Here is a 24436-nt window from a genome sequence, read left to right on the forward strand (position 1 = left end):
ATGCTCACGCGGTAAACTATAAATTAGCATCTGCTATAGATGCTATATATATATATATATATATATATATATATATATATATATATATATATATATATATATATATATATATATATACATATATATATATATATATATTGAACTTGGAAACCTGTAGAAAACCATGAAGATTGATAATGTCTTAAAAAAAAATGTTATCTGACTCATAGTCTTTCTCATCCCACAGCCAGCAGGTTAGTCAATACTTTGGTAATTTATTTATTTACCTATTTATTTAGATATTTGTTTATATATTAGTTGTATTTGCAGCAAAGTCCATAAATAAAATCAGCAGAAATCATTTGGCATACAATGAAACTGGCCTTTTGGATTCCCGGAGGGTGCCGAGCCCCGGGGCAGTTGTTGCTTTGCTTCACAGGTAATTCAACTATTTAAAAAAGTGTCTTCATCACATAACTCATAATTAATGGAAAAGCTCCTAAACAGATAAATATATATGTTTTAAATTTGTTTCCTTTGCCTAATGTTTTATCTGAGCTCATGTAATGTTGTCTTGCTTATGTTTATTTATACTTCATATCGTGTGCCTTACCTCGTGTCATTTCATTCTGTCCTAGCCCATAAATAATTGATTAAGCTGGATTTGGCCTTTGGCTGATTCCCCTCATCAGACACTCCTCATAATTACTAGTCTGTTTAGCCTGGAGTGTGTGCCTTAAAAAGATTCAGCCGCCTCCGTCAGTGCCTTCAGTCAGCTGGTCCCAAATAAAGCCTCTCAAGAGCACGAGCAGCACCGACTCGGTCTTTATCGATCAGGTGCTGAAACAAACACACTTGTTTCAGCACCTGTTACACCACATATACTTCTTTTTTCAGGCATGTTATTTATGCCTATTGACCTATGGCACCGTTTCCCAAAATAGGATACATAAGCTTGTATTAGGAGAATTGGTTCAAATGTTCACATAAATAAAATGAATTTAGGCCACTGGAACACTCACAGCATGATTTAAGAGCAGTAATTATACTGCATGCAAATATGTCTCCAGGGCTCAAGAAGCTGTCTGAACATAATCAACCACTGCAGGTACAGTGATGCCATTTAATTAGCATCTATTATATGAAGTTTTAGAATACATTAAGTAGATAGGGAATGTATTTCTGTTTTTCTCTCTTTAACCCACTTCTTTGTCTCATTTTCTCCTTTGATTCGAGTTTCCAACCAATCAAAAACTACTCAGACTAAATCTGTTTCAAAGATAAGATCTGTGTACTATACTAACATTTTGTTTCTTCTGAGTATTTATGTGTGTATTGTGTCTAAGCAACTGCTGTTGATCAAACTGCTGCCTAATAAGGCCAAGCCACTTCTGCAGATGGGATTTTAAATCTCCACACACCCACTTTCTTGCTTAAATTAAAGTTAAATACTATTAAAAAACATATTTTCTGTTTGTCTAATGCCAGACATATACCATTATTAGATATTCAAAAGGCAAAGATACTTTTTTCCACCATTTCTTTGGATACAAATGAGTGTGTTTGTCCTACAGGGCGATCCTTCTTAGAGGCAATCGCTCTGTCACATTGTGTTTAGGTTGATGATTTAAAGGGCGCAAGCCAGAGACACAGTTTCCAAGAAGCATGGCAGCACAATCAGTGATTAGTCTGAAGCCAAAGTGACTGATAAAACCTGTACCTACTATTTCTGTTTTATTTCATCTCACCCAGATCAAGAATACATGTGGTTAAAGTCCAACGTGGCGAAGGCATTAAGTAACCTCTCCCTCTTGGCGTCAGATCTTCCCATTGCGTCAGACAAATAAAGAAAACAAAACCTGGAAAATGCTAAAGCTCATAAAGGCTGTGCAGAACACCTCACCAGGATTATGATTGTCATTAAGGACTACGTTAAGCCATGTTTGGTACAACACAGTAACCCCTGACTTGTGGGGTGTCCAGGTGGCCTAAAGGTCTCTGTTAACCTCGGCTTAACTCCAGCAAAGGTCTTGTCATCCTTTGGATGCAATAAAAACACTATATTAACATTTACTACATTTTTAAAGCTTTCTGTCTCATAATCAAGGATCTTTTTTAACTAAAAAATATTCCCTAGTATCCCCATCAATCCTAAAATGTATTAGTTTACATTCCTGTGTTCTTCATTCTTTTAACATAAGCTAGTTATAACGGACCTGTTGGAGGATCAGCAGGTTTTCAAGGGTCAAAGGGGATTCTGGTGATTCTCCTTAATCTTTGGCACGTTACTTAGACACTGTTGAATAAGAAAGCTTATTCTGACCTCACCGTTGATACTCCCGTCATCTGTACCATATTGGGAGAGGGAACTGTTAATCTGCTGAGAGCAGACAGACTGGAGTACTAGGAATCTTCACACGGCTGCACACAGGCTTAAAATAAGAAAACATCTGAATCCTTTATCATATAAGTTAGTTTATTATTGCGTCTCCCTATCAAGCATATAGCAATACTCTTGAATCTGATATATTTTTAAAATGTTTGTTTTTTTATGAGCATGATTGTAAAAGAAAAAAAGAAAGCTTGGTATCTATGTATTATTTTTCTAACCTGTATTTACAGATAAAGGTGCTGCTCACAGATGAAGTTTTTAGTGCAAGCTATTAAGATGTTCAACACAATTTTTTTGATAGGAAAAAAATCCATCAGAGAAAAAAACGTTGATTTTAAATGTCCTGGTTTGTTGTGCTTTCTGAATCAAAGGAGATTTGATTAGTTGATTTGTGGAGGTGCAGAGGGGGATTATCGGCCTACTACAGCCGCGTGGCGACTGTGAGGTTGTATTTCTGTCCCTGTGATTTAGATGGCTGCACCTTTTGTAGTCCAAAAAAGCTGCTCTCTGATTGCTTAACAGGATTACGAAGGAGGCAACAACAGCAATAGTGAACTGACTAAGCCTGAAGGATGCACAGAGGGAGGCAGGTATAAAAAGGGAGCTCAGCTGTAGACTGCACTCTCAACTTATCCTGACATCCTCCACCACAGTCCCAGACTACTAAGAAGAGGTAAGAAGTCTTCATATTCACAGATGAATGAATGAAAGGATGGATGTGTAGTGGTGAAACTAATTATGAGGTACAGTTTTATGCCTGATAGCCCCCCGCAACCTTAAATTGGATAAGTGGCTATGAAAATGGATGGATGTCAAAGGTCAAGTGGTGCAATGGTGAAAATCATTGAGTTATGCTCCACTGTGGGGTTGAATAAGGATGATGGAAGTCATTACAGTATATACGTATATATGGGGGCCAGGTAAAAAGAGGCAAAATAATGCAAAATAAGAAGAAAATAAGAGTGCAAGTTCAATTCAATTCAATTTTCAATTCAATTTTACTTATACAGCAGCAAATCACAACAACAGTCACTTCAAGGTGCTTTATATTGTAAGGTAGATGCTACAATAGTACATATGTAACAAAAACAACTGCTTTCTGTGGCCTTCAGTATGTCTACTAAGTTATCTGCAGACGAGAATGCTATTTAATCACTGTAAAATAGAGTAATCGACCAATAAGGATTTAAATATAGTGCTCTGAAATTGCACAGAATTAGCCAATCAGAAGAGTGGCAGGAAGCTGCTGTACCTGCTCATGGCACTGAAATAAGTAACTGTAGCCCAAAGCAACTTTAGACTGAAGGCATCTGGGTAATTAACCAAGACTTTATTGTTATTGTTTGAATTCATCCATACTATTTGTATATGAGATTGGAACTTTTTAAGCCTAACACAGCTAACTAAAGGGGTAAATTGTGTGTAAAGACTGTATCCCCTCTTGCACTGTCTATTGTAGCTGCCAATGATTTGAAAATGTCAGTACGAGCACCTTTCTCCTTACTGCTGATGTTTATAGTTGCTGTCAGTACAAGCACCTGTACTGACAGCAACTACTGAAGATTTTACTTGCTTTACTCGATTACTCTTTGAGTTGAGACAGTAGGTGTCAATAGAAGGAAAACCAAAGTTTTAAAGAGAAATATGATGTGATGTTCAAAAATATATAAGACCAAACAACCTGAAGACTGGAGATTATGTTGGAAGTTGTTTGAAAATACGTATTTAATTAAATGCTTGTAGTGCTCTTAACCCTTCAGGACTAATCTTTATTTAGGAGCTATAGAGGGCTAAAGTCAACACCTAGGGACTCTTAAGTCCTGGAATGCTATCAAAGGTAATGAATGGGTTTTATCCATTTAGTGTTCCTTGAATAGTCCAAAGACTTTGGCACTTTTAGGAGAAACATACTGTGACATAACCATGTGTGCAATGTAAATCTTTGGTTGTTTGTTGTGAGGTCACGGGGGTCAGTTAGCGGACAGAGAAACACCAGTTTGGTGGAAGAGTCCTAACACCAGTGGCGTAATCTTATTGCAGAGGATTAACCCTCTGTGCCCTCAAATGAAAGCATCACTCCAGCTGCCAGAGAGCTGTCAGTTATAGATCTGTGACCTCCTGATCACTTTTTGATAATTTGTTTGTTTTTTTCACCTTTCTTCCAACAGAATACTTCCAAAAACCTTCTAGAGATGGCAAAGTAAGTACTGGATACATTTTGTTTTTATCTTTATGTCCCAGAGGAACTGCTGATTCTAATCAAACTCTATTTAAAGATCTCTCTCTCTCTCATACTCAACAAATATAACAATCCAAAGTTATTGTTAGTGGAAAGATGTTTCCCTTTTACCTAAAGGAAATCTGACAGGGGCTGAAGAGTTGATAAAAATCCTGATCTCTTTGACATTTGTGGAGTTGTAGACAGGATGGTCAGCCAACTCCTAAAAGGGACAATTCGTTTTAAAGTATTTATTTAAGGTCTGTAAAAGGCTTAGTCTCTCAACGTGCTCTTTCAAATGTGGTAACACAGCTCTGAGCTTTATTTGATGACAGTGGTAATCGGTTATTTGGGGAACCCTCTTACACCATTTGTAGCTCCCTCACCTGAGCCAGCCTCTCAATCCGGGCTTGATGAGGTAAAGCAGCTCCACACTTAGCTATTACTAACTGGATAACGAGGAATAAAGGATTACCAGCCCTTCTGTCATTTGCCAAGAAACCGAATTTACCCACAGGATCCAAATTTAATCACTATTTTATCTTGTTAAGCCTGACAGTAACTCCATCAGTGGATGTCAGTGGATGTACTCTTCTTTTAAAAGCACAGGTTCTCCAGCTTTATTCAACATTTCACACACTTATTTCTGCCCTGGTTGCCAGGATAAGGAGGTTAATATTTTAACTGTAATTTATACAAAAAGGTTCATTTAAAGGTTGAGTTTTAAGGTGAGTGGTGTTTCTCCTTTTTGCTTCACAGGGTTTTCAAGAAGACCAGTGGAAACGGAGGGGTATGCTCTCTTTTCTTAAAATGTTTTTTTAATAAACTGAAAAAGGGGTAAAACTCAAAAGGTTCTGAAACACTACGCTTTCCCTTCTTCAATGTGACAGCTGACCCTCTACCTTGGGAAGAGAGACTATGTGGATCATGTGGACAAAGTGGACAGAGTTGGTACGTTCCTATTACAGAGTGTTTTTTCTGTATTTGTGTGTGTGTCTGCAAATGCACAGTCATTATGAAGACAATAACTGTGCCTGTAATCCTGCTCCCTTGCAGACGGCGTCGTAAAGCTGGACCCAGCAGATTTCGGAGACAGAAAAGGTAGCATCACATAAGCGCCGTTTTAAATTGGGTTCAGTTCTATAAATAGAAACTTTTGCCAATCATTGTGAAGTAACTGATGTAATTACACCTGTCTGCAGTGTTCGTGCAGCTGGCATGTGCCTTCCGTTATGGTAGTGATGACCTGGATGTGATGGGCCTGTGCTTCAGGAAGGACATCTGGTTACAGCAAATCCAAATCTATCCTAATGGCGAGAAGCCTGCCTTGAGCGCCATGCACGACACCCTGCTGAAGAAGGCAGGAGACAACGCACACCCTTTCTCTTTTGAGGTGTGTGACTCAGGACCACAAAATTAAGCACGACAAGCAGTTTATGACCTCAGCCATGTCAGAAAGAGGTTTTTTGTTTTTTTTAGAAATTGTGGATGTAACATTTAATGACACATGACGTTAGTCCACTTTAATACTGAGTATTTAATAGACATTTATATATTTTTTCTTAACGAGGAAAAGCTCAAGTTAACAATTTTTTTCTTCCTGAATATCTAAAATTATGCTTTATTTTGTAATTTCATGGAAGTAGCTCTTGTGTTTTCTTATAAATCTTTTATCTCCATAGATTCCAAACAACCTACCCTGCTCAGTCTCTCTGCAGCCTGGACCTGATGACAAGGGAAAGGTGAGGCATCCCTTTACCTTAGAGTATATAGGCAAGAATGTCACTTGTTTAAATATCAGCTGTTTACAACTTCACTGTACTTTGCAGGCTTGTGGTGTTGACTTTGAGGTCAAAACTTATCTTGCCAATGAAAAGAACAACCCCGATGAAAAGATTGAAAAGAAGTGAGTTTACTTCCACTAGTGTCTTTGCCTTGCTATCTCGCCTCTCTTTGTTCCATTTCATTTTTCCTCACCTCATCTCTTCTTCCTTCCCTCTCCTTCGCCCTCACAGGGACACCGCCCGTCTCATCATTCGCAAAATCCAGTACGCCCCGTCTCAGGTGGGCGCCGGGCCCAAGGCTGAAATCTGCAAAAGCTTTATTATGTCTGACAAGCCCGTTCATCTAGAAGCTTCAATGGAGAAAGATGTACGGCAGCAAAATTTTACTTCCCTAATTTTCAGCTTCACCCTGTTGAAATGGGAGCTGTGCAGTGAACCAATTAAAATCTCTCTTCTGTTTTGCCGCAGCTCTACTTTCATGGTGAAGCGATCCCAATCAAGATCAAAATCAAAAACGAGAGCAACAAAACAGTCAAGAAAATTAAAATCACTGGTGGGTACCTCTATTCACTGAAATACTGTAATAAATCTTAAAAATTATATAAAGAAATAACATTTTTCTATATCTTCCTCCCTGCAATAGTGGACCAAACTACAGACATCGTCCTCTACTCAGCAGACAAATACACCAAGTGTGTTCTTAACCAAGAGTTCGGGTATGTGAGCAGAAAACTGAAAGCACAGCAAATGTCACAGAAGCAAAATGAAAATATAAAATTGGGTCAATCTGCTTATGTGTTTCTTTTCACTCTCTGCAGAGAGACGGTGGACTCTAACGGCACCTTCGACAACACTCTGACCATCACACCTCTGCTCACTGATAACAAGGAGAAAAGAGGTTTGGCGCTGGACGGTCGACTGAAGGACGAGGACACCAACTTGGCCTCCACCACCATGTAAGTGCACACTGGTGTAAAGTTTGGGCGAAACTCTCTTCTCTGTCGGTTCTTTGTTGCTTCACATTTCCAGCCGCATTCTTGTTCAGTGTCCGCAATATCTTACGGTAGTACACTCAGCTAATTTAAACCCCTCTAATCCTTCAAATTCTTGCGTTTCATCCTCCACAGGCTGCGGCAGGGAGTAGAAAAAGAGGTGCTGGGTATCCTGGTTTCCTACAAGATTAAAATTAACCTCATGGTGGCTGGAGGAGGGTAAGTATTTTTTGACATAAGTAAACCCTGTTCAAGATTAAACAGAATGAAACGGCAAAGGCTGGCTTACATTTTCCCTCTTTTCTCCATGTAGTCTGCTGGGTGGCCTCACCTCCAGGTGAGTAATATTTAGTAGCAATATTATCACAATCCATACAGAAGTGATGATTGCATGCATTCACATTATTTGGCTCATTTTTCTCTGCAGTGATGTCACAGTGGAGCTCCCACTGAATCTCATGCACCCCAAGCCTGAAGGTATTTTTTTTTACCTTGTAGAGCCTCAAAGACTTCTCGAAATTTATATAAATGCCTTTAAAATGATTTTAACTCTCATGCCTAATTACTTTCTCGCCTTTGTGCTAATCTCTTTTCCACACGGAGCAGAATAAGGAGTATACACTGGTGTAAGTTGTATTTAATACTTTTTTTTATTAACTACATGTTGGTTTGGTGCTATCACTTAGACATTTCATTATAGGTCTTGACTTAGAAACTAACAAATGAAAGCTGAATATTAACAAAATTTTAAAAATCGCATACAGTGTAAAATATAATACAATGAAAAACGTACATAAGCATATAAAATGTAAAACATTTTGTATTTGAAATCAGCAGCATGTTTAAAAAGCTAGAATAGGATTTTTATACAACTTTCTGTTTCATAAATGAAGATGGGAAGAGGTTAACCCCCTCGATAAGACATTGTTTGGTCAAATAGTTCAAAAAGTTCAGCATGAAGTTAAGAATAATTTTGGAATGTTACTTTTTTTAATCCTAAGAGTAAAGATTTGGGGAACCCAGAGAAAATCATGCACAGGGAAAAGACCATTATAAAATGTTTCGGAAGATCACGCTCTCGGGAACAATATATCTGAATATATACAAGTTTTGAAGTACTTAGTTACTTTCAAGGTCTTTCCACATGTTAGGAGGATATCTGTGTAGTAAAAAAAAAAGTCTAAACTGGGCTGCCAACAGTCCAGGCCTGAAAAGAAGTTTGGTCTATTTTAAAATGAAATAAACCCCAAAGGAAACAAAGAGCTGTTTCATTCATTATCAACCAAGAAAGGGAGAATATCTGTCGGGTGGTTTAAAAAAAAAGCAGTGATGCAGCTGTAAATCCAAAATGAGAAGAGAGTTTTTCTAAACAACATTTTGCAGTGTCAGTTTCAATATTGAGCATGTTGTCTTTGTCCTAATTATATAGTCTTTAAACTCATTAATAATGATTTTATTCTTCTTTTATTTACATTACACAGAGTTCTCACTTTTTAAAAAAATGGACCACATGTGTGATTTGTTTTTATGGGTTTTTTTTGTATTATTTCATTAATAAATTGAGCCATTGTTATTAATTTATCTGCATCTTTTTCCTGTTTTTACAGTGTCTTAAATGAAAACACCCCCATAGTCAAGGTGAGATTCAGCTATTACTATGTAACCTGCCATCTGCTGCATTTATGAATTTTTGTAAGATGAAAGTTTAAGTCATTAAATGTGTTGACAGGATATGCACTGTTTTATATATAACTTCCTCCAGGACATTGAGTTGATAACTGCTTTGCTTTTAATAATGTAAATTATAATTACAAATACATGAAAGCAATGGATTATCAGGAATGATTATGACACCTTATACTCCTAAAGAGGAAATTCTGATGCTAAAAAGTGAAGTATATTATATAATGACATCACAGATTCCAACATCTCTTTCTGTTTACTTCTCAAGAGAGGATGTTACCCTGGACACTGAAAAGAAACCCACAGAAAGACAGGAACACAACAAAAGGAAGTGACAAAAACAAAGAAGAAAGAACACGACTGGTGTCCTCACACCAAGTCGTTAAAGAGCAACCGAGGACATTTACCTTTCAGACACACCAAGGATATGCGTACAGATGTAACATCAGTCCTCTTGCAGATTTCGTGGTCATGTTGTTGAATAAATGTAATTTTAGCCGTAGAGAGAATGCTTGGATTGCGTGTTAGTATCCAACATTTAGACATCCCAGACTTCTGTAGCAGCATGTTCTGATTATCCTTTGCCTGTTTGCAGGATGTGATTGGAAGGCAATGAACAAAAGATCAGAGAGAAACCCTCAAAAGCTGATGTGCTTCTGATTATTGTGGTGCGTTCATTCATTATTTTGAGTGATGTACTTCTCCATGTGAAATGTGCTGGATTATGGTTTAGACTGGACACATGAAACATCCCAAAATACAATAAAATCGCCTGAAAGACAGTTTTAAATGTTTTCTTTCTTTCTTAATTTGGTTGTCTTGTTTTCATTCATTGTTCACATCATAAGAGTAGATACTGGAGGTGACTTTACTTATGGCCAGAGGACTACTTTAGAAAATACGAATGCCAAAGATAGACTTTCAAGAAAACACTATCAGCCCTCTTCTGTATTGGAACTGAAGGACTGGATTCTTAACAAATGCTGCCAAAGAAAACTGTTCTATAAATTTATGGGATGTAGGTGTTGCCTATAGGTAATAGTTTAGTTGTGTAATTTCAATTAAAGTTGAATATATTTAGGCCATAGCAGATGTCTTCCCAACATATAAAAACATCATGTCTGGGGTATACGTACATATTTACATATCCACGAACCTACTGTGTTGTCTTCCTCTATTCCTCCTGCCTGGTAGCTCCATGTTCAACCTCCTTCATCCAATATATTTACAGTGCCTCTTCTGCATATGTCCAAACCATCACAGCATTGCTTTTCTAACCCTACTTGTCCCTCTGATCTAATTCTAATCTTCTCCTTTATCGTCACTCTCAATGGAAATCTTAAAATCTTTATCCATCTTAAACCCATCTGTCACTCTTACCACCCACCTCGCCACTGTCTCACCATCCTTATACATGTCCTGCCCCAACCATTACTCCTTTTGATTTTCTCTGTACTTCTGCATCAACACTCTCAAAGCAAACATCACACATGTAGAGCGCTTTCTCAGCTTGAAGCCATACTGCTGTTCACTAAAAGTCACCTCTCTTCGTAATCTAGCTTCTTCAAGTCTTTCCCACAGCTACACTGGAGGTATGAATACACATGTGACGTGACACACAACACAACACATGGCACAGTCTAAAAGAACTTCATCTGCATCCGGCAACAATATCAATATAACTCATTGGAATTCTGTTTATGATAATCTGGAACTGAGAATATTTCAATACACAGACCATAATGTTCTAGACTTAGAAAAGGATATAGACCCGGAAAATAATTTATTCTACAACATCAGCAATAACTGCTGCTACCTCACTGATGAACAGTTTAAACACACCATCAACGCGGAAAACAAATGATCAATAATCCATTTTAATAGCAGACATCTGTATGCCAACTTCAACAATATAAAGGAATATCTAAATGAGTTGACAAATCCATTTGGAATTATTGCCATTTCTGAAACATGGATCAATGCTGAGAAAGGACTGGACTTTGGACTGGAGGGATATGATGTGAATTTTGTAAACAGAAGGAACAAAAGTGGAGGGGGAGTAGCTGTGTATGTGGATAAAAACCTAAATTACAAGGTGGTGGAAAGTATGACAACTGCAACTGATAATTTATTAGAATGTATAACAATTGAAATTTATAAGGAAAAAGAGAAAAATGTAATAATTAGCTGTATATATAGAACGCCTGGCTCTAGTATTCAAGTATTTAATGACTTCATAGAAGAAATATTCTCTAAAGCAAATCAAAAAGTTATGTTTATCTGTGGTGATTTTAATATTGACCTATTGAATCCGAAAAAGCATAAAATGACCGACAAATTTCTAAACACTATGTACAGTTTGAGTTTACATCCTAATATAACCAGGCCTAGCAGAATTACACCACATTGTGCCACCTTACTTGACAATATTTTCACTAACAATATGGAAAACAACATTGTGAGCGGATTATTAATTAATGACATCAGTGATCACCTACCAGTTTTTGCAGTTTATGACACTAATTATAAGAGAAATCAGCATGAAGAACAACTGAGATACAGACGTGTAAGGACAGAAGAAACTATGAATGCACTTAAGAACGATCTATTAAATCAGGACTGGGACAATGTGTACAAAGAAACTGATATTGATATTGCATATGGCATATTTTTAAGAATATTCATGGAGGAGTTGGCTGTCCGATTGGGGTCCGGAATGTGGGGCCTCCCTGCTGCTGCTGAGTCAGGGCAGTCTGCTTCTCTCCACCCCAGAGAAAAGGGTAACACTACCTGGGTCTGGGTGCAGTTTCCCCCTCCAGGGGCAAGGGTACCTAGACCTGGGGTTTAGAGTACGCTTGGGGAGTGTGATTGTGTGTACACTGTCTGTTTATGTCTGTCTCCACATTGGGTGAGTGTTGAGTAATTGCATATGAGAGCATGAGGGTGGGAATGGATGTTTGTATCTGTTCTTTGTGTCCGGGGATGGGCGTCCGGGTACACACCGGCTCACTCCTGGTGGCTGCTTGTCGGGGCCTGGAGCCCGGGGCTCGCTCGGGCCACTTCGGGGGTGGGGGGCCACTTCGGGGGTGGGGTGCCCTCGGCCTCTCGGCCTAGGGCTCGGTCACTCTGGCACAGCTGGCTGCCGGCGGAGCTCACAGGCACGTCACTGCAACCCCCCCCCCGGCTTCTCTCTCGCTCTTTCCGGGATAGTGGCGCGGCTGCCCCTCTGTTGGTCTTCCTTGGTCTCTTGTGTTCTGAGGGCCTCTGGATGTCTGGAGTTTTGATCTCCTCCATACCTGCTTCATGCCCTGGAGGACGGGGCTGTCGCCCCCCACACCCTCTAGCAGATCATTACATGAAGGAACCTTTTAAATACAAGCGCACTCATGCTCACAGGTGTACACACAAACTACACCCTTTTTGGCTCCTACCTCAAAGCACACTGTGCGCTGTCGATCTTACGTGCTGCACAATAATGTTTAATATTTAGTATTTACTGTTATATTCCCATAGATCATCGTGATGATGTTGTTTATTATATTGCTCTCTTTTTTTCTGCTTGTTTTCTCTTTTTTCTTTCTCAACAGGTGATCCAGGTGATTGATATATGTATTTCTTGTCTGCTTATTTTGTTGGTTTTTGTTTTTTGCCCTTTTCCTCTTTCCCGCTGTTTTTCTTTCCCTTTCTTTCGCCCCTTTCTTTTCCCCAGTCAAGTCTGTCCCGTATTTAGCAAGTGAAAATAAAATAAAATAAACAATAAAAGGTGAATCAAATAGACCATTACGGCAAGGCTGGGATGGTCCATTTGGTAAAGTAAATCCGTTGGGCATCTTCTTCACCTTTAGACAATAATTCTGATGGCAAAAGAGCCAAACGGGACAGGCAAAAAAAAAAAAAAAAAATTCATGGAATTTTACGATAAAAACTGTCCAACAATAAAATGCAACAGAAAGCACAAAAATTCAGATAGACCATGGATCACTAAGGGTTTACAAAAGAAAAATACACTCTATAGGGAATTCCTAAAACAAAGAACAAAAGATGCTGAAAATAAATATAAAAAATACAAAAATAAGTTGACCAATATTATATGTGTATGTAGAAAGGAGTATTATAGTAAAACATTGATCAACAATAAACATAATATGAAGGGAATATGGGATGTTTTAAACTGTATCATTAAAAAAAAAGTATCACAACTCGAGCCAACCGGAAGCCATGGCTAACAGGAGATGTCCACAGGCTGCTGAAGGCCAGAGACAAGGCCTTCAGAGCTGGGGATGAAATAGGCCTGAGAACAGCGAGAGCCAACCTGTCCCGTGGCATCAGGAAAGCGAAACAGGACTACACACACAAGATAACCTCCCACTTCAATGATAGCAAGGACGCACGAAGCCTATGGCAAGGCATCCAGGCTATTACAGACTACAAGCCTGCAGCGCGTAGCTGTGAGAGCGACACCACTCTGCTCAACAACCTGAACAGCTTCTTTGCACGATTTGAAGCACAGAACAACACACGCCCACAGAAAACACCACCACCTCCACACGACCAGCCTCTGTGCCTGTCTGCTGCCAGCGTGAAGAGGACACTCATCACCATCAACGCCCGGAAAGCAGCGGGTCCAGATAACATCCCTGGTAGTGTGCTGAAAGACTGCGCAGAGGAGCTGAAGGATGTCTTCACAGACATCTTTAACATCTCCCTGAGGCAAGCCACTGTCCCATCATGCTTCAAGACTGCCACCATCATACCTGTGCCAAAGAAACCATCCCCAGCCTGTTTCAACGACTACCGCCCCGTGGCACTGACACCCATTATCATGAAGTGCTTTGAACGACTAGTCATGTCACACATCAAATCCACCCTGCCTCCCACCCTGGACCCATACCAGTTTGCATACAGAGCGAAACGATCCACAGAAGATGCAATCTGCTCTGCCCTCCACCCAGCCCTAACTCACCTGGACAAGAAAGACTCATATGTGAGAATGCTATTCATAGACTTCAGCTCAGCATTCAACACCATAATACCACAACAACTCATCTGTAAACTGGACAGACTGGGCCTCAGCACCTCCCTCTGCAACTGGCTGCTGGATTTCCTCAGCCAGAGGCCTCAAGCGGTGCGTGTGGGCAACAAGGTCTCAAACAGCATCACCCTGAGCACGGGGGCTCCACAAGGCTGTGTGCTCAGTCCTCTGCTCTTCACCCTGCTGACACATGACTGCACAACAACCTACAGCTCCAACCACCTTGTGAAGTTTGCGGACGACACAACGCTGGTGGGGCTCATCACCAAGGGCGATGAGACCCACTACAGGAAAGAGGTTGAGCTCCTGACCACGTGGTGCAGAGACAACAACCTCCTGCTAAATGTTAGCAAGACCAAGGAGGTTATTGTCAACTTCCAGAGAGACCACACCTGTCACCCCCCATTGACCATCGACGGCGCTGCGGTGGAGAGGGTGAGCAGCACCAAGTTCCTGGGGGTGCACATCAGTGAGGACCTCTCCTGGACCACCAACACAGCATCACTGGCCAAGAAAGCACAACAGCGCCTCTACTTCCTGCGCAAACTCAAGCGGGCAAGTGCTCCACCACCCATCCTGACCACATTCTACAGAGGAACCACTGAAAGCATCCTTTTCAGCTGCATCACTGTGTGGGGCGGTAGCTGCACTGACTATAACAGAAAAGCTCTACAGCGCATTGTGAGAACAGCTGAGAGGATAGTTGGTGTACCACTCCCCTCCCTGCAAGACATCTACACCACCCGCCTTACCCGCAAAGCCATCACAATTGTCAACGATGCAACCCACCCCGCGCACTGCCTGTTCAGCCTCCTGCCCTCCGGAAAAAGATACAGAAGTCTCCGCTCCCGCACTACCAGGCTCACCAACAGCTTCATCCACCAGGCTGTGAGACTGCTGAACTCTCTCCCCTCCCGGCTCCCAGCCAGCAGAACCACCAGACTGGCAGGAGTATAGGAAGACAGACTGGACCCCCCCCCACACACACACACACACTCCACAACAAGGAAACACTCTCCACATTCCTGACTGGAAACGACTACCTCTGCATTACAATTGCACACACCTGCTGCTATATATTTTTAGTATTTTCTTTAGCACTATTTATATTATTTATATTACTATTACTGCTGCTACAGTCTTATGCTGCATTAAAACAAAAACACTTACCAACCACAACCTGGGACTACGTCAAGTAGACAAGTACACTACTTTCCAGGGCGCACTGTGGAACACTTTATTATATGTTATGTGTAGGTCCTGTCTTGTTACATCCTGTATGTACCTAAATGTTGTGCATCTGCACTTTATTGTTGTCTATGTCTACGCATGGGACAGTGTGAAACGTAATTTCAATTCCTTTGTATGGCAAGTACATCTGAAGAAATTGACAAATAAAACTGACTTTGACTTTGACTTTGAAAAATAATTCTGGACAACAAAGTTAACCTCAACATTTTACTGAAAATGGCAATATTATGGAAAACACTGCTGATGTGGTCAACAGCTTTAATCATTATTTTGTAAATATTGGACCAAATCTGGCAGAACAAATTCCTGAGTCACTGCCATCAGTAGACTGTAGTGAATGCCTGATTGATAGGAACCCTAACTTAATGTTCCTCACAGCAGTGGAGGAAAAAGAAATAACTGACACTGTACACATGTGTAAATATAAAACATCTACTGATTGTAATGATATTGACATGAAAATCGTCAAGAAGGTCATAGAAGGAATTGTAGGACCTCTAACATATATTTGCAACTTATCATTTCAGACTGGAAAAGTTCCAAACAAAATGAAAATAGCTAAAGTTGTGCCGCTGTATAAAACTGGGGATAGACACCACTTCACAAATTACAGGCCTGTTTCTTTACTACCACAATTCTCCAAAATCCTAGAAAACCTGTTTAATAAACGATTAGACAAATTCTTAGATAAACATAAATTACTCTCTGACAGTCAATATTTCATTTCATTTCATTTCATTTCATTTATTTATTTCACGCTTGGTACAACAGTATATATATATGCTAACAAATTAATAAATAAATAAATAAATAAAAATACACGTAACATATAATGTAATTAGGTATTTCTGTAGTCTATTGATTACTAGATAGTGGAAAAGGGGTGGGATTAAATAAGCTTATGCTTCTTCCTGCTCCTTTTTGAACATGAAAGTTATTTGTAGTTGTGGTTGCTCGTTTTCCTTTTGTTTTGCTTTGTTTATTTGTCTGTTTTTAATTCTATGTTGTTGTACTTTTTCAACATGTTCAAAATAAAGATTCAATCAATCAATCAATCAATGGTGTGGCCCATCAGCTTTATCCCTCTCTAGTGCACTTCCATTTCTCAGGCATCCTTTCAGTCTTCAAAATTGTGCTATACTTTTTAGCACAAGACTGCTCTCACTCTCTTAATAATTTATTACAATAATAAGAAAAAGAATAAGAATAATATGAGAAGTTTAGCTGAAACGATTTAATTGTTTGGTTTAATTAACTAATCAGCACACGGTGGCGCTTTTGCTACCATTTTTGAACATAACATAAATAACTCTTGTGGTATTTACCAATATTTACCACTAGGGGCAGGCAGCTGTGCTCAAATATTTGCCGAACGCAGAAGAGGAAGAAGAAGCGTTGCATTGCGTGACTCCGTCATCACGTACAACGTGTAGCACAGAAGAAACATGGCTTTGAATGGAGGTTTGTGAACTTGTGTTATAAAAACAAGCTGACTTTGACATTTCTGTTGCTTGCCTGCATTGTGATTTAAAAAAGAAATTATTTTTATTGAGGCTGTTCCTCTGGGTTACTTTATTTTTGCTTTTAAATTCGTCGCTGCCAGCGTAAACATGTTGTTAGCCAAACGGTAGCCCGGCTGGTTTGCTAGCTAGCTTGTCATTTCCTAGCAGAGCAGTTCACCTGTGATAGTCACACTTCAAAACAGTGCCAAAAAGGTTTTGTAATAATCCCGCTGAAACGGTAAAGTAGAAGCAGACATATAATAGTATCCACAAGTTACAGCAGCGCTTAAGACTGTTTATAATCCTAAAGTATTAAGAATACGAAAGAAGGAGAGTTCTGGTCTGAAATCTGAAAATAAAATTAAACGTTCTGGCTGTTACTGACCTGCAGATGAAGAGGATTTTAAGTGGGAGCCTCCAACAGAAGCAGAAATGAAGGTGATCCAGGCTCGTAGGGAGCGGCAAGACAAAATCAGCAAGCTGATGGGAGACTACCTGCTGAAAGGGTACAAGATGCTTGGAGACTGCTGCGAAGTGTGTGGGGTGAGTGAAGCAGGACGCTGTGCTGTGTTTGTCAGGTTGGGCGAGTTAGCCTCTGAAATTTTATCACGGTCGTTTATTAAATATGCAATAGTTATATTTCTAAGTATATAGAAAAATATGAACGTTCTGTGATTGCAGCTCCCAGCCAGCAGCATTCATAAATGCAAACAAAATGAAGACTGCCTAATTTGAAGTGTGGATCTATTGTCACAAGATGCCAGCAGGGTTATAGTGTAATAGTACTGACACTGCATGATAAACAGTTAGAGAGCAAAGGCCAAATGTAAGCCCAGAAATGGCTTAAATAATGTAATCCCTGGAAATTTTCAGTAAGCGCTTAAAAAAAGGTTAAAATAATAGCAGTTTCACAGCAACTATTCCAACTAAAGGAACTTAACCTGGACCTAATAAAATTAAATAATATTTTCTACCTGGGATGTCATAGCTTAGTTGAGCTTTTTAACCACCTGTTTAACACAGGAAGGAGGTCATTTTGACCCTCTTGGCATTTTAAAAGTTGTGTAACTTTGTTAAATTAAAACCCCATCATCATCTCGTATTTCATCAAATACTGAATTTTGGAGTGTGGGATCAAAAGGGAAAAATATTATGAGTGCTTTTACCTAGAACCACGGAGGACATCATTTTGACCCCATAGAAACTGATGTGAAACCACTGCTGCAGCACACAGGGTTGCCTAGCAATACCGTGTTTACACATGAGCCAGACCTTGCCAGATATGATTGATTAAAAACAGTATGTAGGGGGACTGTAGTTAGAGCCAAGGTAAATAATTATTGCAAGGCTGAGGATGGGATTTCAAGCCGAAGAGGAGTGGTACAGAGCGCTGTATGACTGAATGTGTGAGGAACCAGGAAGGTTGATGGCTGTGCAGAGCAGCAGAGGAGCCGTAGCTGAACTGAATAGAGAGCCTAGAGGATGCAGAGCTAATCCGAGCAAATAAAGAGTGAAATCCAGAGCACAGCAACCAAATCTGTTTTACTCTTGAGCAGGAGAGGTGAAGAGCTGCAGACTGAGGCAGAGGAGTGAGCACACAGATTTGGTGATCAAATTTAACTACTGAGGGTTCTAGTGTTCATCTATAAGCGTTACAGTTCTGTTAGGATGTCCCAAAAGGGGAAATCTGATAAGTATTACAAACACATAAATATAGAAAAAAAACCCTAAATAAATAGGGTAAAGTGTGAATTTTATAAGTTAGTTTTAATGTGAAGATGGCACAGATAGATCTTTCAAACTATATAAGATTTGTACATTTATATTTTCGTCATCATTTTTTCTCTCTTTTCTTCATCTGCCTCATTCACCACTTCTCTCTTCTCCCTTATGCCCACCTCATCCTCTTCCTGCTCACCTGTAGTCTCATCTCGTGAGCTGAATTACATGCTTTAACATAAGAAAATGTCAATAAACATACTTATTTAGTCCAGATTTTACCTGGTTGTCAGCAGATTAGACACTCCTGTCTCCAGACAGCTGGCAACATACCAACTATAACAACACCACCTGGTTATACGCTAACATTGTGCCAGCTAAATAAAAATCCAATATTCCCTCCGATAAACAGTTTGATTACACTCTCACATCGTCTGAGATTTTATTCATACAGGCTGACAGCGTTAGAGCCACTTAAAAGAAAGCTTCTCACACAAGCTCACATCAGGGAAAAACGAAAAAGCAGCGTTTATTGACAGAGAAGTAACAACAACTCGCCATCAGTAAGGAGTGAGCTTCTCTGACTCATTGACTCATCACAAGCTTTTACACCCTCCTTCAGAGTAAATGCACATGGGGGATTCTCACCCAGCATATTGACAGCTGAGGTAAACGGTGATCCGAGAGTCTTCACTTACTACACATGAATGCCAGACAAAGTGACTGGGATGAAAACGTGAAATATCGCCTAATGTTTAATTGAAATGTGTCTTTTTTTTCCCCTAATTTGTTGTTAGGTGTCAGTGTTATTCAAATATTTTAAAATATAGTGTGTACACAAATAGTAGTAGAAACATGCATTTAAGGGGAAGTTTAGAGCAACTGTTATGGGGTGTAGAGGGTTAAAACCGTCCTTTACCACCATATTAACTGCATCAGTAATTTCAATCCGCTGTACGCTCTTCCTGTCATGTGGAGTGCCCCAGCGATGCTCAGCGGAGTCATGTTTACATTTGGTTTCACATCACCAGCTGCAGATATCTCTTTTTTTGTTTGACTTGTATTACACAGTGTATTTTTGCCTCAAGCAGTGAAACTACTTTTTTTTTTTTTCCTTTTGTGAATTAGCTCCTTTGGGTCCTAAATCATCATCTCTTGTTAAACATGTCTGGGCTTGTGTCATCTCTGTTCTAGGAAATATAAAAACATGGTTTTGCTGTGTCATTGATGGTGCAAAGTGGCACTTCTTTTTTATTATTATGTAAAAACACATGCAGGTGTTATCATGAACAGAAGGTGAGGAGTGGCATCATTTATGTATTTGTGTTTTTCAGACTATTCTTCTTCAGGACAAACAGCAGAAAAACTACTGCGTCTCATGCCAGGAGCTGGACTCTGATATTGACAAAGACAACCCTGGTATGCATTAAAGACATTTTTTTTTAAATGTATTTATACAGGTAAACCTCATTGAGAAATGGGGTCATATTTTCAAGATTGACCAGTTTAAATATCTATATAAAATTACATTTTAAAACATTAGAATTCATATAAACAATTAACTGAAAAAATAAAACTTTTTTTTTAAAGAGTAGCATTAACACATGAAGAGCAGGAACAGCCGTACAATGATGCTTTCTCCAGTGTCCTTAGTTTGTTTAAAACCCTTCAGCTCCACCAGACAAATTTACATTTAAAGTTAAAATTTCAAATTGTTTAGAAGAAGAAGATTTGGAAACTGTCATTTACACTGCAAAACTAGATTGAACATAAATTGCTACTCAACCACCCTTTCTTGAACGGTCTGCACGATAGATATTCAAACCTTTAAATCACGTAGTCTTATGTTTTCCATGTAAATAATTATAAATATCTTTTCAAAAAACATACATATGTTAGCCCACTTTGTGTTCGTGTTACATTGTCTGCCCTTTCTTTCTTCCTCCCAGCCCTGAATGCTCAGGCTGCATTGTCCCAGGTGAGGGAAAGGCAGCTCGCAGCCCAGTCCCCCGCACCGTCCCAGGCTTCTGAGCTCAATGAAAGCCCCAGCAGCAGTCAGGGAAATATGTCCGTTCCCCAGCCCAGACCAGAGCACTGTGAGGGGGCTGCCGCAGGTGGAAGAACTCCTCTGCCTCCACCTGCTGTCCCTTCTCCTTCAACTCCAGCCTCCACTGCAGCCCTGGCACCAGCTCGTCCCTCAGTTACTCCACAGAGCGCTGCCCGGCGACTTGTGTTGCAGGAAGCTGAGGAAGCTGTCCTCACCAAACTTCGCTGGGCCACTAACCAGTTACAAAGTTCAGCCTCACTGGAAGCAAGCATCCAGCTCTGCAGCCTCATCAACAGCTGTGCCAACTCGCTGCGCAGCCTCAAGGAGCTCACCCAGTAGCCGCCACAGACTGGCTGAAACCCTGGAACACTGTTTCTGCTTGCCTCTGTCTTGGAGTAATGACTCTGGTTCAGCTTCTCTCTTTTTGGCTGAATCCTTGCTTAGAGATGATTTCAAAATTGGTCAGAAAGTATTATGAAAATAAGAATATAACATCAAAAGTGCACCGGTTAGTAGTAGTTGTATAGCTGGCAGAAATGTTACAAATTTGACTGTTTTTTCTCCCTTTTGGAAGTTACAGCTGATATTAATCTAAAAACATAAATAATTTAACCCATTCTGTGATTAAATTGTTCTAATATGGTTTAATCTATAGAGCAAAGAAATAAATGCCAGTTAACACATGCTTCTATGCATTTCCATTGAGAAGAAGCAGGCTTTTTTTATACAGCACCACAAATGCTGGACCCTAAGTTGAAACCACTGATGTCAGTGTCTGATAGAGGGGCCATCACCCGATATTCACCAATGATTTGCTGAAGCAGTCAACAGAGTCTGTCCTGCGTTGTTATCTCCCCTTAGAAATAACCCTTTCTTCCTCTCTTTACCACTCGATTGTCAAACCTGTGGAAATATGGGATGGTCCTCCTTTGGCAGAACTGGCTCCACACTAGTCACATGTCGGTGGAAAAGAGCTATAAGAGATCTTTTATTACATTCAGATTTATAGCACGTCAGTATTTTTGCCAAAACGCATCATTCCTCTAATGTGGCCCTGTATTGTCTCACAAAGCCTGCTGCTCATTCTGACTCCGTTTCTGTTGTCTCTGACATTGTGGCAGTGCAAAGATGGTCATTGTAGAAAGTTTTTGTTGTATATGTATTTCATGCCTAATGGTGACGGTCAGGTGGCTCGCCGATGTTTCTATGAGAGCACGCAGAGTTCGGGAGTCAGACATAATACTTTGAAAAAAGCTGAGAGCAAATATACTCTGAATTGTATGTTGATAGAGGAAAAGCCAGCTTCAGTGTTGATCAAGGTAGTAAAAGATTTCTAATAATGTATCACAATAAAGCACTTCTTGTTCAGGAGCTCTGCAGCTTGTTTCTTTTCATAAGAGGGCTTCATGAAGGCTGGATCCATACACAACACCAGACACAAGGTGGGGTTTAAAGTCGTTTACAGGGGCACAGAAACACATCAAAATATAGTTTTAATGTGAGAGTGATGTGTTGAAGCAAGTACAAAATAAACGTTTACAGCTTTTGCATCAGCTCCATGCAAGGCTGGTCTGGGATTTAACTGGAGTTAGAGAAGTGCTTCAGTTAAAGAAACCACCGTTGTGTACTTTATCCGAAAATCAAGACAATCATGGTGCTGTTGCAGCCGGTGAAGCAGGGATGCTGTCTCAAAGCTTGACTTCACATTTGTTACTCCTACATTACATCCAGTCTGCTTTGCACTTGGAAAGTGTGGTTTCGATGGGGCAGCTATGTTCTGTGAGAAATATATAGGTGCTGTTTCCACTGAGGGTTTGTTTTCCATGTTTTAACTGTGCCATTGCGTCTCCCGATGAGGTGATGGATGAGTTTGTGCCACGGAGCTGACTGTCCACTGGGTGGTGTCTTTTCATCACTGAAGCTGCTGCTGCTGCCCAAGGACTTGCAACATCCTGACCTCCAGCAGGATGGTGCTGGGGATGGAGAAATTGCACATCAGGTGAGGAAGCATCCAGGCCAAAAGTGATCATATTCCAGATTTTTTTTTTACATTGGTAAACATTGTAGCTAACAGGATTTACACAGAGGTTTTATATAAAATAAAATAAAAATGACCTGTTTTGAAAGCCACATTCATCTTTTCACGCAAATATTTATGCAGCACTTTATTCTACGCACTTCGGAGCTTCTTTTACCTTGCATCCACACCTACACCCAATTTAAACTACTACGCCCTGTCAAAAACACTTAGAATAACACTCAGTCATTCTAATGACTCCATAACAGCACCTCAAAATGAAACTTGAGCTGTAGTTGTTTATTTTATTTTATTTTTTTTTAAGTGGCAAGAACAGATGTTTTACTTAGAAGGCCAAGGCTGTCAACAAAGCAAAGGTTGGCTACTTTCAGGAATCTAAAATAAAACATATTTAGAGCTATTTATCAATTTTTTATTTTTTTGCTATATGAATCCATATATCTTGCTTCATGTATTTGATGTTTTCAGTATGTATCTACAATGTAGAAAGTAGTAAAAATAAAGAAAAACTATTAAATGAGAAGCTGTGTCCAAACCTTTGACTGGTGATGTATATCCATGACAGCTTTATTTGCCGTTCTCCTGATGTGATTGGTAATGTCAGAGGGGAAGTTTATAACAGATTATAATCACTTATGTGGCTGTTTCTTCCTCTTATAAGCCTCAGGTTGAAATTTAACCTTAGATTAGTTGAATTTATCTGAAAACATGAAGTTGTAAAATCCGTTTTCTCTTGTCATGCTGCATGCTTGATATGAGAATAGTGTAAAGGTTCCCTGATCTACGTGGGATCCAGAACTTTGCAACTTGGTAAAAATAACACTCATTCAGAAGTTGTATGCTACTCCAAGCAAAAATACACTAACTTGCACTCACTGTGCTGCAGGAGAACTTACAACCACTGCTAGAGAAGAAAATCAGGAGAGGCGAGTAAGATCAGACATTGGCACTGTTCAGGCATATTTTGTGCCATCTACATGCTCCAACGTGCTTGTTGTTGGATTCTGAAAATGCATAACTGAGGCATGCATTTTGTGGTTTCATGAGGATTTCATCATTTTTCTCTGTCCATGTTTAATACAAAGAAATCTCTTCTTTTGCTTGGTTTTTTTTTATGGTGAACACGATGCTTTCATATTCCTAATCAGATGTTTGGCACTGTGTGTGATACAGTGGGAGGTTTTAAAGACTCTGAGTCGCAATCCTAGAGTTTTATCCATCACACAGTAGTATCAGGGAGGTGTGTGAGTTGTCCAAGATTTTCTTACTTCACTTCAATATGTTAAATGACCATAGGTTTTCAACAGCAGTGTATGGGCAAAAACAACCTGTTTTTTTTTTTTTTTTAAATTATGCATACAAAACAAACTATTTTGCTTCGTCTTTATTCTCCAGTGAAAACAAAATCGACTGTCAGATTATCAGAAATGATTCCTGAGTAAATCCTGATGGGATTCTGCTCAGAGGTCATGAATGCAGATATATTAAGCTGTCATTAAATGTTTGGAAGTCAGTGTCTGTGTTTAACAAGTGACTTTGCACATCATAGTTTTTCTTTCTTAATACTTTGCATTTAAGTCTTGGAATATAGCTGCAGCGTGTGCCACAGACATGAACAGTATTCCTGCATTCGGTTAAAGACAACCAGGGGGTGGTATTGCCAAATATGACCAACAGGGGACATGCTGTCTTCAGTCAAGAGAGAGCTTCTGCAGTCCTCCACCTTCTCCTCCTCCTCCTCTGAGGTCATCCTACATGGCTGCAGCATGGGGAAAACCATTTGCTCTGGAGAAATGTCT

General features: G+C 39.7%; 2 protein-coding genes across 2 annotated transcripts; both read left to right on the forward strand.

Moving 5' to 3' along the window:
• The first annotated feature begins 2934 nt into the window (after nucleotides 1-2934).
• On the forward strand, nucleotides 2935-9830 carry arr3a (arrestin 3a, retinal (X-arrestin)). Its single transcript, XM_003446954.5, has 18 exons — nucleotides 2935-3044; nucleotides 4540-4571; nucleotides 5349-5379; nucleotides 5480-5540; nucleotides 5646-5690; nucleotides 5792-5982; nucleotides 6272-6331; nucleotides 6419-6495; nucleotides 6605-6740; nucleotides 6842-6926; nucleotides 7017-7089; nucleotides 7192-7329; nucleotides 7501-7584; nucleotides 7679-7702; nucleotides 7793-7842; nucleotides 7972-7991; nucleotides 8973-9003; nucleotides 9317-9830. Exons 2-16 carry the CDS (start codon nucleotides 4564-4566, stop codon nucleotides 7974-7976), a joined length of 1068 nt encoding a protein of 355 aa, XP_003447002.1. The 5' UTR covers nucleotides 2935-3044; nucleotides 4540-4563; the 3' UTR covers nucleotides 7977-7991; nucleotides 8973-9003; nucleotides 9317-9830.
• Nucleotides 9831-16656: 6826 nt separating this feature from the next.
• znrd2 (zinc ribbon domain containing 2) lies at nucleotides 16657-21970 on the forward strand. Its single transcript, XM_003447011.3, has 4 exons — nucleotides 16657-16792; nucleotides 17225-17376; nucleotides 19887-19971; nucleotides 20502-21970. Exons 1-4 carry the CDS (start codon nucleotides 16777-16779, stop codon nucleotides 20936-20938), a joined length of 690 nt encoding a protein of 229 aa, XP_003447059.1. The 5' UTR covers nucleotides 16657-16776; the 3' UTR covers nucleotides 20939-21970.
• Nucleotides 21971-24436: the final 2466 nt, after the last annotated feature.

The sequence above is a fragment of the Oreochromis niloticus genome, linkage group LG10, assembly GCF_001858045.2.
Source record: "Oreochromis niloticus isolate F11D_XX linkage group LG10, O_niloticus_UMD_NMBU, whole genome shotgun sequence".
NCBI lineage: Eukaryota > Metazoa > Chordata > Actinopteri > Cichliformes > Cichlidae > Oreochromis > Oreochromis niloticus.

Bases quoted from the DNA above. Each gene is read 5' to 3' on its own strand.
- arr3a (XM_003446954.5), top strand. The intron at 6,496-6,604 runs GTGAGTTTACTT...TCGCCCTCACAG, and splicing joins GATGAAAAGATTGAAAAGAA to GGACACCGCCCGTCTCATCA. The intron at 7,330-7,500 runs GTAAGTGCACAC...CATCCTCCACAG, and splicing joins AACTTGGCCTCCACCACCAT to GCTGCGGCAGGGAGTAGAAA.
- znrd2 (XM_003447011.3), top strand. The intron at 17,377-19,886 runs GTGAGTGAAGCA...TGTGTTTTTCAG, and splicing joins ACTGCTGCGAAGTGTGTGGG to ACTATTCTTCTTCAGGACAA. The intron at 19,972-20,501 runs GTATGCATTAAA...TCTTCCTCCCAG, and splicing joins TATTGACAAAGACAACCCTG to CCCTGAATGCTCAGGCTGCA.